We start from the raw sequence: 20,356 nt of genomic DNA on the forward strand, positions 1-20,356 counted from the left end.
TTTGCTTCTTGTATACCGTAGTTAAATCCAGTTCTATACTAAATGGTAATGGTCTTGATGTGTACTTTATACAACTATAATGTCTAGAAATGTTTTCGTGAAAAATTCATAAACATGAATACAATAATTTTAATAAATATAATTGTATGTACAGGCTTTGATTTTTGTAGCATAAATATAGGCACCTATAGGGGAGGAACAACAATAAACAAATATCTGTGCAGACAAAATATACAAATTTGGCTCTGTTGCCTGCATCATAAATCCATAGCTTAAATTGTGGTGCAAAAATAAAAACCATATTAATTTAAGAGTCACTTATAAACTTAAATTTATAAATATGTGTTTATCTTTCAAATTATTTGCAATCATAATATATGTATCTCTCAAGATGTATATTAAAGTTAGTTTTGCGGCTCCTACCTGAGGCCACTCTTAGTAGAGCTGATCCCGTAATGTTCTATTCTCTCTCGTTAGCAATGAATAACACAAACCATACACCAATTTCTTAATTAAGGTCGACCCGAAACGAGGCTAACTTTTTAGAGCGTTTTGTACGAGCTTTCATAGCAGTTGCTAATACTATACTTGACTTAAGATATACTTAACTGAAGCCTGAAATGTAAAAAAAAAAATCCCCATAGCAAGTAAGCACTCTACTCCAGAATGAAATGCGGTTTTAAAATTACTAAATAAGCTTACGTTTTATCATTCATGACACAGATATAAATCAAACATTTGTCAGTTGAATGACCACTAAAACTGTTCAGTAACTCTCGAAAATTGAATCTGTTTTGAATATTTTGTTGCCCAAAACATTTTATGTAGCTAAATAATATACGCCTTGCTAATTAGTAAACTGCATGTCTTCTTTAGCGCCATTTCTCGAACTTTCGAATTAGAGTTTGATCCCTAAAATGAAATGCACAGTGGATTAATTTAAGAGTGAACGGTATCAACATTAAACTTGGCAATGAAAGACGTACGTGGTTGGAAAGAATGTAGTGTATAGAAATCATATAGTATTAATTAAAAAAGGTAACAAACTGTGCAAGTAAACATTATATTCCTCACACCTCTTTTTATGCGATCTTTGACACATTAACAGCAGAACCGTTTGAATTTGTGGCATAAAAACAGGAGAAATCTAGAAATTCTTAATATGTAATAGTTTAAAGGTCAAAACTGGCGAAGTGTTTAGAAACCCAGAGGTGTAAAATTTATAGTAGTATATATCGTTGTGAATTATGTTTTCAATATTCGAGTTTAAATGTTCACTAGAGGGATCTCGTAATTACGATGATCTTAAGATCTAGAAAGTTGCACGAAAGTTAAAAATCGAGAAGCTTCATGCAATATGTACAAACAAGTGTACGATATAAATATGAGCTTGTTTTGTTTTTTTTTAATTTCGCGCTAGCCGTTCCTAATTTAGCAGTGTAAGGCTACAGGGAAGGCAGTTAGTCATCACCACCCACCGCCAACTCTTGGTCTACTCTTTTACGAACGAATAGTGGGATTGACCATCATTTTATAACGCCCCTACGGCTGAAATAACGATAATGTTTGTGTGACGAGGATTCGAACCCGCGACTTAAGACTTAAGAGTCGAGCGCCCTAACCACCTGGCTATGCCAGACCAAATATGAGCTTGCGGTGATGACTGAATGAATTTAATGAGTGCATCCGTTCAGTGCCAATCACTCAGTATACTTAACAGCTAATTAGTGCGAATTTAGTAAGTTAAATATTTGTAAGTTCACTGTTGGAAAAGATAATCAGCAATAGAAGTGAAGGTTCTCACGTTTATTTTCTCATTAATTTACTCAAAAGCTTCCCACAAATTATACGTGTTTTCAAAAGTCAATTCATACTCAAACACACTTCTCTTTACGGAGTTAAAATGTCTCATTCACTGAGATTACTAATTATTATTTATAAATACATCAGTCCGACAAGGATTAATGTTCATTCAGCACTGGCATCTTGTAACAATTAACCCACAAGATTTTTGCGCGTGTGCATAACGCATGTGATGCTTCGAACAGAAAAGGACATTTGACATTTTTTGTTTTTACTTCAACACAGCAAAGCCTACATATTAATGAGTCTCTTTCAGTCAGTATTTTATACATCAGCCTTGAAATGTAAAACTTCTCTTTTCAAAATTTATGGGTATGTGCTGAAAACAATGATTTTGTTATGGTAATGCAGTGGACATCATCCAGGTATGATTATATAAAATATGGGTACATGATATGAAAATAATTTTGGAGCATCTTCAAGTAATGATAGTCAATTTCACTACGTTCGCTCATGTTTTATATGAAGACAATTCGTGTCAAAAGTATCTCTATGGTGATGTTTATATTGGAAAAGTCTTTATTATAAGGCTATCATGTTCAAAGCACACTCCTCTTTAATGCACACTCTTCATTATTTATCTAGTATACGAGGAGAACAGTTTCATACTGCCCATTTTTATAATACAATTGCAAAGTAATTTATAGGCACTGTATCTATCAGGTTGAAACATATGTTTTCATATATAGTAACAGGAATCAACATTTCATTCTCAATTGCTTGATGTGTGAGATGGTTGAATGAATATGCAGTTGAGGCAACTTTGGTGGACGTTATTTGAGCCACATTTCCTTGTAGAGGTTCTTCTTGATTACATTGTATATTGTTGCATTGGGCCTAGATGTCTTTTGCAACTAATCTTTGTGTTCGCGGATTTTCACATATTACAAGACACCACAAGTTGCTTAACATATATGGTATACGACTTATTGTCGGTTTCTTTCAGAGTAGTACTGATGTACCCACTTTGTTCATATACCTTTCTTTCCAAATTTGTTAAATAGACGGATATTTCTTCCTTGGAAATTACAAATCTAGACCTAACGTTTTTATGATCTGATTATATTAATATTTTACATCGGAATGTACCTTTCCCAAATGTACTCAGTTTTGGGCAGTATTATAACACTTAATATATTCCAAACAATGTTAAAATGTAGTTTTGATACACAAAGTCCCGTTCCTACTTTATATAGGCTGTGTTGTCACATAACTCCTTAATTTGCATATTCAAAATTCTTTCAATGTAGTATGACCATCACTCTGTAGACTCATAAGTTATTGTTCTTATGAAGCTATAATAAGACATAATATTTAGTAGTAATATGTATGTCATATTACATTACAATATCGCATCATAACGGCTTTTTAGTAATAAAATTAATGAGGTATAATATAGTATATAGAATTTTAATAACAGTAACAAAGTATAGTACCATACATCGACTTTTAATTATTCCTTGTTTGTTGCATACTAACATAAATAGATAACATGTAGTTAGAACGTTATTTAAATTATTCTTACTGGAAAATAGTATCGGGCTAGTATAGAATGATGGGATTTAAATTGTTAGCTTTACTGTGACGTTTATTTGTTGAATTTCGCACAAAGCTATTCAAGGTGCTACCATCGCTATCCGTCCCTAATTTAGAAGTTATAGATTAAAGGAGAGGCTGTCATTCAACATCACTAAAGCCAAGTCTTTAGCTTTCGTAATCGAATAGTGGGATTGACCGTCACATTGTAGCGTCCCCAAAGGTAAAAGAGAGAGCACTTTCTATTACATTGATGTAATACCATGTACATATTAATACTAAAGGTCAGATTTCACTGGCTAATGTGTTGTGCATTGCTGTTATATTAAATTACTAAAAAACAACGTAGTTTCAGAGAGATATGTGTTAGTGTTTCAAAAGACTGTAAAAATTTCTATTATAGCATAGATGTTCAGGTTTTACAGCAGTTAGTACATTTTAATTTTATAATAAAACAGCAAATAATTTTTTTTCTGCTTATCTATTAATACTATTTTTTATCTTCCTCTTTATCTGTGGAGAGTCACGTGATGATCGGAATGGGTAATAAGACGACCACACGTCTCAGTGTAGTGGCGCTGTTATCTTTGATTCGATAATTGTGTATAATTGTGTCGTCTATTGAGAACATAGTATTTTTCATGCGAATAGACCATCCACAAGACTTGCTTCTTTGTACCTACGATGCGAAGCTTTAAAATCCGCCATGACCTTTATTTTAGCCGTCTTATTTTTCCAAATTATTTCCTTATTTTTGGTTAAAGTTTTTAGGCGGAAGTTTATTCTTTGCTGTCTTCCAGGTGGTCGCTGTGCTCTCCATCTTGTTTATAGTGTTATCAACAATAGCACTCACGCTCAACACGTTGCCTCAGCTGCAGGTGGAAGACAAGGATGGTCAGATGGGTGACAACCCTAAACTAAATATGGTGGAAGCTGTCTGTATAACATGGTTTACCTTGGAGTATCTTCTACGATTTATGTCAGCTCCTAATAAGTGGAAGTTTTTCAAAGGAGCCTTGAACATTATAGACTTACTAGCTATTCTCCCTTATTTTATCTCTTTGTTTCTCATTGAATCCAACAAACACACAGATCAGTTCCAAGATGTTCGGCGAATCGTACAAATTTTTCGAATAATGAGGATACTTCGGATCCTTAAGTTAGCTCGTCATAGCACAGGTCTTCAGAGTTTGGGCTTCACGCTTAGGAACAGTTACAAGGAACTGGGATTACTTATGCTCTTTTTAGCTATTGGCATCATGATGTTTTCTAGTTTGGCTTACTTTGCAGAGAAGGATGAACCAAACACAAAGTACACTAGCATCCCAGAAACCTTCTGGTGGGCCAGTATTACCATGACAACTGTTGGGTACGGAGATATCTACCCTACTACCCTCTTTGGAAAGATCATTGGCAGCGCATGCTGCATCTGCGGCGTGTTGGTCATCGCACTGCCCATTCCGATCATTGTAAACAACTTTGCTGAATTTTACAAAAATCAAATGCGTCGAGAGAAGGCTCTAAAGAGAAGAGAAGCACTGGAAAAAGCGAAAAGAGAAGGTAGTATCGTCTCCTTCCATCATGTCAACCTGAGAGATGCTTTTGCAAAATCAATGGATCTGATTGATGTACTAGTGGAGAGTGGGCACAATACTAGTCAGGTAAATGATACTTAAATATATTTGAAATTTCTAGTTTAAAAGACTTTCCTGATTCGAAGTAAACGTTACCTATAACCATGATGATTAAATTAATATCGACAAAAACATTTGTGGTACAACATTAAAGGCTGTATCTCTTTCTGTCTTCCTTCACTTTTACCACACACAACGCCTCATCCAACAGGTTATTGATACTACTGGACCGTTTCATAAACTCGAGGTACAGTAAAGCCTGTTGTAGTTTCATTATCTGGCCATTAAGAAAAGAACCTTAATCCCGTAGAAAGACGAATTCGTCTCACACTCTGTAAAATGTGGGGAGAAACAAAAAAAAAGATAAACTTAATGTAAATACATTCTGACAGCACTGAAAAAATCAGCTTACGTAGCTACTTTCGCAAATTAATTTATTATAATTTAATAGTCATTATTCATGCCTTTGTTACTCTTTAACCGTATAATGTATTTGAAATGAAAAACGTATTGACTGCAAAGCAACAAAATTACCTTTAAAAAATCAGCAATGAAAACGACAAACGAAATAAATATAAAACTGTCGCTATGGAAACAACAATCGGTTTACCATTTTTCGTTTTTTTTTGACGAAAAATTTTTCACATTAACAAAACACTCCTAGTTATGTTCTTTAATTTTGTCAGATTTTGCAGACATATAACACTGTCTGTAATAAACTAAATCAGTTTCACAAATATATAAGATGGTTTGATTTGAATTTTGTGCAAAGCTACGCGAGGGCTATCTGCGCTAGCCATTCCTAATTTAGCGGTGTAAGAATAGAGGGAAGGAAGATAGCCATAACCACCTACCGCCAACTCTTGGGATACGTTTTTACAAACGAATAGTGGGACTGACTGTCACATTATAACGCTCCCACGACTTAAAAGGCGAGCATGTTTGGTGTAACGGGGATTTGAACCCGCGACCTTCAGATTACGAGTCGAGTGCCCTAACCACCTGGCCATGCCGGGCTAAATATGAGCTATCACTGAATGAGTTTAATGAGTGCATCCGTTCAGAGGCCCGGCATGGCCAAGCGTGTTAAGGTGTGGGACTCGAAATCTGAGGGTCGCGGGTTCGCATCCCCGTCGCGCCAAACATGCTTGCCCTTTCAGCCGTGGGGGCGTTATAATGTGACGGTCAATCCCACTATTCGTTGGTAAAAGAGTAGCCCAATAGTTGGCGATGGGTGGTGATGACTAGCTGTCTTCCCTCTAGTCTTACACTGCTAAATTAGGGACGGCTAGCACAGATAGCCCTCGAGTAGCTTTGTGCGAAATTTAAAAATAAACAAACAAAACATCTGTTCAGTGCCAATCAGTTAGTAAACTTAGCAGCTAATTAGTGCGAATTTAGTAAGTTAAATATTGTAATAATTTTTATACAGTAATACCTTATGCAGTAAGGTTTGCGAAAGAGGATATGGTTTAATTTAAATTTTGCACTAAGTTACACCAGGGATATCTGCACGAGCCGTCCCTAATTTAGCAGTTTTAGACTAAAGGGAAGGTAGCCAACTCTTTTGCCAACGAATTGTGGAATTGGACTTACATTATAACGCCACCATGGCTGAAAGAGAATAAAAAAATAAGAATTTGATATAACTTTCACCTTACTTCGCACACTTTCTTAAAAGCCAACACACTGTTTAATCTGAACTGTTGGGCCCATATACTCAAATTTGCAAATATCCTCATAAATAAAACATTTTTGGTTTCACAAAAGCAGTTATCTCAGGTGCTGCATGGCATGCTTCCAGTGTTGACATATGTTGACTTTGAGGGAAGGGGTAGAGACAATGAAGCTACCAGACACTGTGACGTCATAGCTAGTTTCACTAAGTGTAACCAGAGGGCGCTGGTGCCATGCAATGATGTCATTAGAGAGGGCGCGTTGCTAGGCCACCGTAACAGGTGCACATGATGTCACAAACGATTACATAATAGTTCCATGAAATGGAACCAAAGGGTGCAGCTATTTAGGGTTTGTTTGTTTGGAATTTAGCACAAAACTACACAATGGACTTATTGGGCTCTGTCTATCAAGGATATCGAAAACAGGTTTCTAGTGATGTGAGTTTACAGATATACTGGTGAGCCAGTGAGGCGGTCAGTATCTTATAGAAATATTATATCATAGTTCAATACCAAAAGGCCTGTTACTATAGGTGAATTGACTTACTAAGGTTTATAAGTATATAATTACTCATATTTTTACATTTTCTAACATATGTAAGTAAATCGTCCTGAAAAAGGATGCTTAACACTAATTCATTAGTTCTGTATTTAATTACATTTCATAAACATTTATATGTAAATAGTGCAGCAAAAAAAAAGACATTTATTTTTATATCATGCAATAATTTAAAATTTACTTTTTAATCTGCTTGACTTTATACTATCCATATTACTTCACAAAATATTTTACTTTACGCATTATACTTTATTGTTTTATCTTATATAAGTTTTACAAGGGTGGACACTTTACTTCCACATATGACTATGTCATTAATGTCTAGATTTAATTATGTTAAAACCATTATTTTAAAAACAATCTTACTGTTATTAGCGTTTTAACAAATTTACTGTTGTCCATAACTTGAATGACATCTGAATTTAATTTTTGTTTTCAATTATACATATTTATCTGTATTACATGTAGTTTACACAGGTGGGCATTATTACTGAGGGTTGTACAAAAATTTCAAAGTAAATTTAGTCACATACGTTTGGCGAAAATGTTTTTATACTTCCATAATACAGTATGAAATATTTTGAGGTTCTTTTCATTTCCATCTGTGGTTTATTAACACATGTAGACATTTCCCTCTGAGTCATTCTAACACTTTCAGTCTATCCAACTTCATCACACTTGAACTGCAAACTTTCTATACACATATAACGAACGTTTCACTAATTTTAAAATTTAGTTAATGAACTCCGTAGTAAATCATTTGCTACACAATAAATGTAATTAATCACCATAACAGGATAGCAAAGCTTACCATTTTGCAAAATCTTTGAGGTCTAAACTCTTTTGAACAACAATAATAAGCATAATATATAAATTATTGTCTACACACACACATAATACGATCCTTACAGTACTTTTGTTGTAGTTGTAAGTTTACATCCAACAGTTCTTGATGAGTTTCTAATGTAGAAATTATGTGGAGGCAATCCTAATGGATGAAAATATTTTTAATCTCAACCAACGTAAATAGAGACCCAATGGCTACTAGATTTATAACTGGAATCCAGATTGACAATGAACAATTGTTTTTCTGAATGATCAAGTAGTTGATCACTGGCAAACAAATCTACACACCTCCTTCGCGTGTGCATAAATCCTGTGAATGTATTCAATAAATTTCTAAAGTGTTCATAGCTTCTATCAGACAGTGTTCCATAGGACACCTGCTGTTTCGTTTTTACAAATAAACGATAGTTCTAATATAATATACCGTCAAGTTAACTAATCTTTGTTTGTTAAGAAATACAAAACTCGTCACATGGGAAGAGTACGCATAGAAAAAGAAGATATACAAAGGTCACGACCAACTTGTGACTAATGAGAAAAGCAGATTTGTTAAAACTCTACTGACAGTAAGATTGTCACTAAAATAATGCTTTTAACATAATAAAATTTAGATATTAATTACGTTAATGTTTGTTTGTTTATTTGAAGTTAAACACAAATCAACACAATAGGCTCTCTGTTCTCTGCCCACCATGGGTACCGAAGCCCGTTGTAAGTCCGCAGACATTCCGCTCTGCCACTTGGGCGATTTACATTTTTTTAACTTTATGAGATTGTCAGAGACGTTAAATATATATACTATTTTAATATTTAATTAACTTTTATGCCTAGTTCATACATGTGTAAAGAAATCAAGTTCCTAGTTTTGCTTAATAAAATAGATTACCTGTCTCTGATTTTTCATATGTTATTAAATTGTATTTTTTCCTTTTTACACATTAAATAACATCATCAGTTTATTCTGTGCATAATTAACATTATTACCAGTTTTTCTTTACTATTTATACAAGATCATGCTTGACCTATTTGCATCTCGTCTCTTTAAATTAATTTGAATATTCTACTGGTTTATATCTTCGTAGTTCATATTAATCAGTTAAATGATTTAATTATATTACTTGATAATTGTTTAAGCGCATATTTCCACCCTCTCTATATAGGATTTATTAGAATCATAATTTATACATACATACATATATATATATATATATATTTATATACAGTTTTTTTTTCATAAACGTATTCCAATAAACCTTTGTCCGTCGTCTATGATTAGTCATACATAAAATGAGTACTGTGAATTCAAACAACTTATTGTTGTGTACATGTTATTTACTTAGTTCAGTTAGGCACAGTAATTACTTTATCACATCAGTTATTTTTAACTTACCGATTGTTAGCTAACAATTACAATTGTAACTTTAATGATTTCAAAATTTAATTTTAATAACAAATGACTTGTTTATAGAGTCTTTCTTTTTCAGCAATTAGATGCTACAAGTCTAGGTGGAGAGTCTGCCAGAATTAACACTGGTACAGGCTGTTACAAAAATTTCGACCACAATATGGAGCACCGGAAAGATTCACAGATAGTTTCGCTACCACCAGATGCTGTTCCGGTATGCACAACCGCGTTGCTCGACTTCGCCGCTTCTAGAGGAACAGATAATCAACTTGTTTTGAATCCATTAAGTACAAGAGCGAATTACGCGGAATATACTTCTCCAGTAGGTGAAGCATTCGTCTATATTAAATATAATGGTTTGTTTAGAAATTCGAGAAAAGTTATACAAGGTCTAGCTGTGTAAAACTGTTCTTAGTTTTGAACTGAAAGATAAGAGAAAAACCAACCAGTCAACAACGCCCACCGCCAATTTTTTTATCTACACCTGTCTTACTGAATAATTCACTGTGTAACACATATTTTGTTCCTGGATAGTATGTGTTATTTCTTAATTACTTATGTTGTAAAAGTACAGAAAATGGTCATTATTTCCTTCAAACTTTGCTTTTGTGACCTGGATAATGAAATTTAGAAATTAACCAATTTTCTGTGTAAAAACGGGCAAATTTGCACATTTTCATTTATATAAGGTCTGAACAAAACAATATATGAATCAAGATTTACATGTATTTATACTAAAGTTATACAAAAATGTTTAGAAGTGAGTAGTTTTTTGAGACTTGCGACTGTAATCTAAATCACTTTCATGTATCAGCCCCCAAATATAGTTTCCCATCATGTTTTCGTTATACGCTCCTTGGTAACGGCGGTTAAAGCCCAGTATATCATGGTGGAAGCGCTCGCCTTATTCCTCTAAGTGTGCTCCCATATTTTACTTGAATTTATCAAAATGAGCGTCAAGGATATGGGCTTTCAGGGGCATCCTGCAGCCCATTTTGTCGTAGTTCTCACCAGAACCTCAACCAGTTCCACATAATTTTCGGCCTTGTTATTGCCCATGAAACCCCGAACCACTGCGACAAAGCTGCCCCAAGCTTTTTTTCCTTCCTACTGAGCTTCTTGGAGGATTGTGTGTACTCCAGAATCTTCTTTATTTATGGTCCAACGAAGACACCAGCTTTGACCTTTGCCTCAGACAGCTTAGGGAAGAAATCTCGAAGGTACTTGAAGGCTGAAGACTTCTTATCAAGAGCTGTGACAAATTGTTTCATAAGACCCAATTTCATGTGCAATGGTGGGAACAAAACCTTCTGGAGGTCAACTAGTGGCTCACACTTGACATTGTGCCTCCCCACAGAGACCTCGGTCCGGTATGGCCAGTGCTTCCTGTTGTAGTGCGCTGCGGTGTCCCTGCTGTCTCAAAGGCAGAGAAAACAGGGAAACTTGGCAAAGCCTCCTTGAATAGGTCTATGTACTCACTTAAGCAGCTAAAACTAAACTGAAGTGGTAAGCCCCTGTATATGTATTACTATGGGAAGTTGTAGAAAATTCCAAAAGGTTCTTGAAAATTCTCGGAAATTCTACAACATTCTAGAAAATTCTTGTAAGTTCGAGAAAATTCTCTATCAGCTACTCAGCACTAAATCTACCTGGAATGTTCTAGAAAATGGGTAAATTTGAAAATTTCATTACCCAGGTCACAAAAGCAAAGTTTGGAGAGAAAAATAGGTCTTTTTCATTTACTTTAGGCATAAACGATTGGGAAATAACACTTTCTGCCCAGGAACAAGAAAAAGTAAAAAATCCATGGTGTAATGGAATTTGACCGTCATTATTATAGCACATCCAAGGCTCCAAAACGCAGAGTACATTCTTGCGGCAACAAAACAGGTCTTTAAAATCTACTCTATTAGAATCATAATCAGGGTGAATTGATATTAGGCCACGTCTAGTCCACTACACAGATAATATTAATGTTAGTATAGATACAATTTCGTTTCGTATTCTTCTTCTGTTCAAATGCTTTAGGTGCGTTCATTTATTAATTAGGAGTAACCTAAACATTCCTGCAGACCTTAATTTACGTTATCATATTTCAGTTATTCTCTGGCTATATTTTAGTCCACAAGATATTTAAAATAATGGTGACACTATGTCGTAGAACTTCACATTAGATGCGATTTTTTATTAATATGCTACTTTTTAATTCCCCTAAACTTATCTGCAAGTTCTTAAATTGTAAGTTATTAATATCTAATTCCTTTTTTGGGTTACATCATCAATTCTGCTTTTCAGCCGAAGTACTTACTGATGGGTCAGTAACCTCGTATTTGCGATCATCATCAGGTCAATATTCGTTCATGGAGATTAGCAACTATTGAATAGTTTGGTGTGAATAAACGAACGTACCTCATGAGTGGTTATTTCCTGTTATGAACTGATTGCTATTAAGTTTTTAATGGCCAGTGTAACAAATTTTTACTGAGCGTATATTTATCTTTTTTACCACATTTTGTATACTTAAATGTCTTTATGCTAATTCTTTATCCATACGGACAATAGTCTTTCTGGTACTATTTTCTTTATATACTTCTTTATTTTCGCATTTACTAGAGGAACTTTTACTGGTATATTCCGTATTATTGATTAAATATAATTCATTAGTTCTCTGAAAGGGAGTAAAAGACCACCTGGAAGAGTCACCTATTTTAACCACTCGCCATTCATGCAGCTATACAACAGAGTTTGACTGTGAGTTAGTCAGTAGACAATAACATGGCGTTACATAAGAAACACTTAACATTGCAATTTGTGCTATCCGAACGTCAATAAAACATGCACATATCATGGATCACGAGAAGAATTATGCACTCTTTAGATCACAACACAGCATGACATATGAACTTTAATAGTAAAATATAAAAATATGTTACTTTATAACTCAAGCGCTTTCAAAAAGTGGACCCTTCTTCAGGGACTTCAGATCCGGCATGGCCAGGTGAGTTAAGGCGTGCGACACGTAATCTGAGGGTCGCGCTTTTGCATCCAGGTCGCACCAAACATGCTCGCCCTTTTAGCCGTAGAGGCGTTATAATGTTGCGGTCAATCCCACTATTCGCTGGTAAAAGAGTAGCCCAAGAGTTGGCGGTGGATGGTGATGACTAGCTGCTTTCCCTCTAGTCTTACACTGCTAAATTAGGGACGGCTAGCGCAGATAGCCCTCAAGTAGCTTAGCGCGAAATTCAAAAGAAAACAAACAAAACAATCTTCAGGAACAAACTGGGAGTGGTTTGCCCCTGAAGAAGAAAGGTACACTTTTAGAAAGCGCTGTGGTTATAGGGTTTTTATTTCATTTCTATCAAGATTTCTTGAACCTACATATTTTTCTAACGCAACGAATATTTGTTACTCTTAGTGCTTGACATGGCCGGGTTGTTAGAGCGCTCCACTCGTTATTTGAGGGTCGCAGAGTCAACTCCCCATTTCAACAAATATGCTTCCCACTTCAGGTGTGGAAACATAATAATTTGGCGGTCAATCTAATTGATGAAAGAGTAGTTCAAGAATTGGTAGTGGGTAATGATGACTAGCGTAGATAGTTCTTGTGTAGCTTTGCGCGAAATTTGAAATAAAATTAATTTTGTTTTTATTTACTCTTGAAACAGAACACTTTTAGAGACAGTGTATTATTGTGCTCCTTACTAAACACAAGATTTATTCTAACTACTGAGCTAGTTCTTCTTATTTCTTCTTTTCAACTAGGAGATCAAGGACTTTATCGATCATGATGTTCCTCTTCCTGGAGACCTTCAGTCCAACATCGAAATGAAACCCATCAGTAAGTGGGACGTAGGGAGCATTGAAAGCTCCGATACCTATGCAAGCTGCAACACACATCCGTTTTCCTCCCAAGGCGATCTGACAGCTGAGGACATGAGGTGCGGACGAAGTAACTTGTATATTAATCCTTTGGAGGAGCACAAACCATCAGCTGGGAGCTCGTCCTGCAACAATGCTACAAATGAAGAACCAGAGGTGAAAGTACTAACTGGAGAAATTCCTGAGGCCAAAATCACGGCCTTAACGTCTTCTCCGGCTCGGAAACCTCGATTTCTAGAAGCTATCAAACCTCGCACACGTTTTGATGACACAGATCCATCACAACGTTACCTTGTGCCAACCACAGAAACTGTAACAATACCTACAAGCAAGTCAAAGTTTGGAATGAAAGGACCCTTTACAGGAGGCAGTAAGTACTAACCTCAACTTTGTACGTAATATATATTTAAAATTTATATCTTATAAGCCCAAAATTTCATCAGAAATGTTTTTCTTCTTTAATGATTATTTTAAAGTTTCCTTCTTTTTCTTGGCTTACGATTTTCAATTTTTTATCTCTAACATATAAAATCTTCATGACATAACTATTACAAAATCTCACCTAATACTCTAAGCCTTTTATAATTTTACATATATGTGTCCATCAAATGATATCTACTAAATTGTAACCAAGTATTTTCTGTCACAGATTAATTACAGTATTTCCGTATGAATCCTGTCTCTTTTCTTTCATGGTCTCAAGTTGTTTAATAATTCCTATCGTAAAATACGTATTTCATTCACTGTCAAACGTTCCACTGTTCTTTCAAGACTCATTTTTCTCCAAAAATCTGAATTACTCTATGTATGTATTATCTATTAAATTCCCTTATTGACCCTGCTATTCAGTATGTCCCTTGCTTATGTTACTTTATTTGTTTTAGCTAGTGTAAAAAAACTTATCCTATTAATCTTACTTCATTCCCCAAATAAGTCTGAAAACTTATGATGCTGAAAATTGGGTTTTGATACCCACGACTGGTGGCCTATTGTTAGTCCTTGCATAACAGCAAACAAACAAATCCTGAATTCTCAAAGGTTGTATTTTTTGTGCATGATCCATTTTCTCAAGAATTTTGAGTAACTATTATTTGTTTGTACAACCTGGCAAATTCCCTTTCGTTGTTCTTCTTTAGACCCTCCAGTGGTACATAGGTATGTATTTGGACTAGCACCGCCAGAAACCGGCTTTCGATACCCGTGATGGGCAGAGCACAGATAGCCCATTGTGTAACTTTGCACTTAATTTCAAACAATCAATCAATAAATCTTGTTCTTCAGCAAACCATTTTTGAAACTTGTTGTTGGGTTTCTATACTAAATAAAAAACTTTAACATACGCACTTATGTTTGTATATATCATTATGCATAAATATCTATAAATGAAAAGACTTCATTTTTGTACATTCTTATCATTCTTAATCTTATCAATAGCATTGTGTTACTTTTAGGAAAACTGCAATGAACATATAAAACCAAAATCATTATTATAAACTAATCTTCATCTCCATTCCCTCAGTCTATTGTAATAAAAATTACACATTAATGATTAAGTTATATGTTCTTAAATGCAAATGATTTATTATTTAGCCTGTGCTATATATAGCGGTCTCACAAAATCTTGTCTCAAGTGTCTCTTCCAAGCGAACCACAGAATATAAAGAGCTACAAGTTATTCAGAAACTGTTGTTATTTTTTTAAAATATATATCTGAATGCAGAGACCCACTGAACAAATGAAAACCGGCCTAATGATAGTAGGCTGTTACAAGTTGGTTAGAAGTGCCTTAAAGTGTCTCTATCATACCAGGTAGTTACATCATATGTAAAGGAGCACTGTATCTAGGTCCTGGCTCGCCACATTCGTGGAACAGTTTTCTTTTACAGATGATTCGTGTTTCATTTTATGGAATTAGCTTGAATCCCATTTTTGGAGAGTAATGTGATGTATATGTTGGCTATGAAAGTACCATACGAACAGAAATGTGCATTGTTATTACTCAAACTATATATGCTGTAAAACGGTACGTTAATGCCACACATAATAGGGCCCAATTTCATAACCTTGTGTGCCACTATATGCTGAAACAATTGACCTTGGTTTTACTCTAATGTAGCGTTTCCTATACTTTTGTCATCCATGCCCGCCACTAATAAATGTGGTTTATCGTGCACTTCCCTCTTTTTTTTAATGGGTGAAATAGTGAGTTAAGTGGCGGAATTTAGCACATGGATATACACTAAAATAATATAAAGAGGTGGAAAAAATTATTGCATCACTCAATTTGTTCCCGATTTTTTTCAGGATTATAATTGTTTTGAGGCACATAGGTGCAAATGTACTTCGTGGATGATTCAATAGAACCTAATAGAATTTGTTGGTCCTTGGCTATAAATAAAGGTTCAGTTTAGAAGCCTGTCTTTTTTAAAACATACTTGTGATGTTACCACGGCCATGGATTGCGGTTAATTCAATGCTTTTTTGAGTAAAAAGGGACTTTTGTCATGGCAGACTGCTAGGAAAATCAAAATTAACCATTCTAATGTGAGCTGCTGAATTCAGTGATGTAAAGATACTGGCTGTGTGGAGCAGTAGATAGGAAGAATGCTTTCACAGCAGTTGATGGTCGTGTTCTGAAACGTATGTCACTGCAGAATCGCTGACAACCGTTTAAAGATCTTTAAAGAGCATGGAAAGAACTTTAATGGTCATTTCCATCGCGTGCATCATTTGATTTTGCCTGTGTTCAATCAGTCTCCCAGCCAGACAACCAAGAAACCCCTCCCCACCAACAAGATGAAGAAGATGAGGCTTAACTGAGACAAAGAACAGCCTGATTGAACTGAAGGAATGTTTTGAAGCAAACTGATCTTCATAAATGAATCAAAGTTCGCCCTGCACAAGTGTGACGCGAAAACTTTGTATGGATTCAATGATTCAATGTAGAGAATAGTTTAATATAGCGTGTTTAAATGCAACTGTGATGCATCGGAAGGCCACATGATATGGAAATGCATCACTGGCCAGGATATAAAATGTTTGTATTTTGTGAAAAGCAGTATCAGTGTCAAAAGGTACATCGAGGTCCACGAGTTACGATAAAAATCAACAATTCAGGATTACTTCAGTGGTGAGCAGAGCACAGATAGCTCATTTTGTAGCGTTGTGCTTACTTCAGTGGTGGGCAGAACACATATAGCTCATTTTGTAGCGTTGTGCTTACTTCAGTGGTGGGCAGAACACCGATAGCTCATTTTGTAGCGTTGTGCTTACTTCAGTGGTTGGCAGAAAACAGATAGCTCATTTTGAAGCGTTGTGCTTACTTCAGTGGTAAGCAGAGCACAGGTAGCTCATTTTGTAGTATTGTGCTTACTTCAGTGGTGGGTAGAACACCGATAGCTCATTTTGTAGCGTTGTGCTTACTTCAGTGGTTGGCAGAGAACAGATAGCTCATTTTGTAGCGTTGTGCTTACTTTAGTGGTGGGCAGAACACAGATAGCTCATTTTGTAGCGTTGTGCTTACTTCAGTGGAGGGCAGAGCACAGATAGCTCATTTTGTAGTGTTGTGCTTACTTCAGTGGTGAACAGAGCACAGATAGCTCATTTTGTAACGTTGTGCTTAATTCTAAACAAACAAACAAACCTTTCTTCCATCGAACGTACAACCTACGCTTTCAACTATATATTTCAGACTTGGGCTCATTTGTCCATAACACCCCTCTCCAATTATCGGCAGTCCAGTTTTTGTACTTTTTAACAAACCTCAGTCTCTTTACAACATTTGGAGATCGAAGTAAAGATTTTTTATTTGCTACTTTTACTTGCTACACCACCAAATATTCCATTCTTGTTTAGTGTTCTCGATATTGTAGATCTGATCATTTTTCTTTCATATGATACATATTCGTTCATGTCATTCTTAAAATTAGTAGAAGTTTTTCTTCTCTCCCAAAGGCTGCATAAGTAAGGACACTGTAATGGATTTACTATGATGTCTTTATTTTTATATTAATTTTTGTTTAAGATAAATGTATATATTTAGAAATGCATGTAATTTATAATGTTAAATATTTGTTGTAAAATTCCCGCATATTCTCTAAACTTGTGAAAGATTTTCGAGTGAAAAAAGCAACAATATATGTTTCACATTGTTGTCGAAAGAAATTTCTAGAACCTTGCCTTTACATTTATAATCCGACACACCGAGAGTTAGTTACATATATATGTTGCTGGTTTGCTGCAATTAGTGTACTATAAACCTTGAAAGCTATAACTGTGATTAACTCTTATTAGTCAGAAAACTACAGATATTTGTCCAGTAACATTTATAGATTTCGACCATTACAAACAATATATTTAATTTCAATGAATTAAATTTGGACGTTAGCATTTCTACGAGGATATTAGATGTTTTTGGTGTGTGAAGCGTACCTGTGTATAAACATTGAATTAATTCATTTATCGTGAGCTGTCAATAAATTATTCAGTTCCAGACCAGACAGACGACAAAGTATTGTTTGTAAAGCTTTTGTATATACATCTTTATTTGTGATGACTGTTATTGTAAATTGTATTATAGCTTGTATTTTAAATTATATTTGTATTAAGAGTGCCAATTTTTTTGACAAATATTATAAATTTGTTACATATATACACTTAATTAACTTCTAAAATAAAGTTAAAATCGTCGGCTATTTTAATTCGTAATACGTAACATAATAAATTGAAAGCTTGTCTGAGATAAATTATAATATGAAACATATGTAACAGGACCTTGTGTCTGGGATTTGAATCTAAATTAAAATTCAAATTATAATGCAATTTATATTTATCAGTGTCAATAAGATTTGATCATGTCTAATAATCAAGAAAGATATAAAAAGGGAATTGCTTGAACTGTCAAAGCTTTAGAATTAGGGATTAAGAAATCAGTGAAAAAAATGAATTTAAAGAAAATATTATTGAAATACTAGTAGATGATGATTTGTTGTTTCCACTAGCCAATCAGAGTTGATTGGTAAAGACAAGTTACAAATCCAGCTAAAACTCAAACAAATCGAGCTTGAGCAAGCCTGTATCGAAGCTGAGAAAGAAAGATCTTGTATCAATGTCTAAAAAGAAAAAGAGATAGTCCACATTGAAACTGAAAAAGAAAGTAAACATCTAGAGACCGAACAAACTAGTATCGAAACTGATAGAGAAAGTAAACGTCTCGAGGTCGAATAAACCCGTATGAGAGCCGAAAGAAGAAAGAAGAAGCTTGTATTGAAGCCGAGAAAGAGATTAGACTGAAAGAAATGGAAATTAGACTCAACTCTAATCGACCAAGGCAAAATGATAGCTTTGAATATCAATTGATATATTAAATTACTACCATCCGGTGAAAATAGCGTTGATAAATGTTTCCGTCATTTTGAAAAAGTTAGCCAAATCATGGAATGGCCCACCAAGAAATGGTCATTCTAATAATAGAGTGTTGTAACTGGTAAAGCACAAGGAGTTTCTGCTCTCTCTCTCTCTAAAAGATTGTACAATAAGGTTAAAGCAGTTATTCGCAATGCATACGAATTAGTACCAGAGGATTATTGCCAAAAATTTTGAGGTTATCGCAAGCAAGATAATTAAACTTATATGGAATTTGCCCGTGCTGCATATTGGCAGCAGTTTCGATAAACTAAGAAAACTATATCTAATTGAAGAATTTAAGAATTGTACAAGTGACAACCTTAAAACTTACGTGGATAAAAAGAAAGTTGAAACACTATAAAAATCAGCTACTCTTTCCGATGATTGTATTTTAACATATAAAACTTTTCTCATTGAAATAAATTGTTACTATTTCGACAAAAACCTGTATATGTTCAATCCAATAAAGGTAATGGATCTTCTAAAGATCCAGTTTCTCTTGTTCGAAATCTTATTACAGACGGGATAAAACTCCATCAAAACCTTAAGTTGTCTGTTTGTCATTTTTATAAAAACACTTGTTTATATTATGTCCAATTGTTGTTGTTTGAAAAATAAAAGGAAGCAACATCCAGCACATTCGTGTCCACATAGAGATATAGTTTCACCAAATGTTGTTGATTTGATCACTGTTATAAAAGCTGATGTAATTATGGAAAAATCTAGACCTCTTATGTCTGTTGGTTCTGTGTCTTTGACAAATGCCACTGCTAACTAATCCCATACCCATATGTATTCAATGTGATACTGGGGTGACTCAGTCATTGTTCTTAGAAGGTGTATTGCCTTTAAATTCTAGTTCTGCCACTGGTGGGTCTGTTATTACTCAGTGTATTGGGGGTGGCTTTGTTAATGTTCCTCTTTATAACATTTATTTAACATCATACCTAGTTCCAGGACAAGTTATAGTTGGAGTAAGACCTACTCTGCCAATTAAAGGTGAATGATTATTGTTGGAAACCTATTTGGCTGGGGGAAACGTAGATGCTAAACCCAAACTGGTTAGTGAGCTAATCACTGTTTCATCTAAGGATGATGTTGTTATTGAGGAGAATTTGGGTATGTTTCCCTCGTGTACTGTGGCTTTTTAATTATATAAGGAGGGAGATGTAACGGATTTACTATTATATATTCATTTTAATATCGATATATATTTTAGTTAAATATATATTTAGAAGTACATGTAACTTATAGTGTTAAATATCTGATGCGAAATTCCCGCCTATTATTTAAATTTGTAGAAGATGCACGAGTGTAAGAATCAATAATATATGTTTTACATTGTTGCAAACTGAAATTTTTAGAACCTCGACTTAATATTTATAAACCTACCTGCCGAGAGACCAAGTTAACTGGTTTGGAATGTTCAAAATCTACCAGTTTTCCTGGTCCGATCAATAGCACTAAACGTAGTCATACCTTCAGTGAATTAGCTTCAAAAGTTAGTATTTCTATGAGGGCATTAGATATTTTCGTCGGGAAAAACTCA

At 34.7% G+C, this 20,356-nt stretch overlaps 1 protein-coding gene across 3 annotated transcripts in view; it reads left to right on the forward strand.

Annotated features, from left to right (window-relative positions):
• Positions 1-20,356, forward strand: part of LOC143230375 (potassium voltage-gated channel subfamily B member 1-like) — a 63,910-nt gene that overhangs the window by 22,830 nt on the left and 20,724 nt on the right. For all 3 annotated transcript variants that reach the window (XR_013016420.1, XM_076463855.1, XM_076463856.1), the window contains 3 exons: positions 4,200-5,060; positions 9,602-9,844; positions 13,285-13,771. Coding sequence is in view for 2 of the 3 variants with exons in the window: in XM_076463855.1 (XP_076319970.1) it covers positions 4,200-5,060; positions 9,602-9,844; positions 13,285-13,771 (1,591 nt within the window). In the remaining variant the exon portion in view is untranslated. The remainder of the gene's footprint in view (positions 1-4,199; positions 5,061-9,601; positions 9,845-13,284; positions 13,772-20,356) is intronic.

The sequence above is a fragment of the Tachypleus tridentatus genome, chromosome 10 (assembly GCF_004210375.1).
Source record: "Tachypleus tridentatus isolate NWPU-2018 chromosome 10, ASM421037v1, whole genome shotgun sequence".
NCBI lineage: Eukaryota > Metazoa > Arthropoda > Merostomata > Xiphosura > Limulidae > Tachypleus > Tachypleus tridentatus.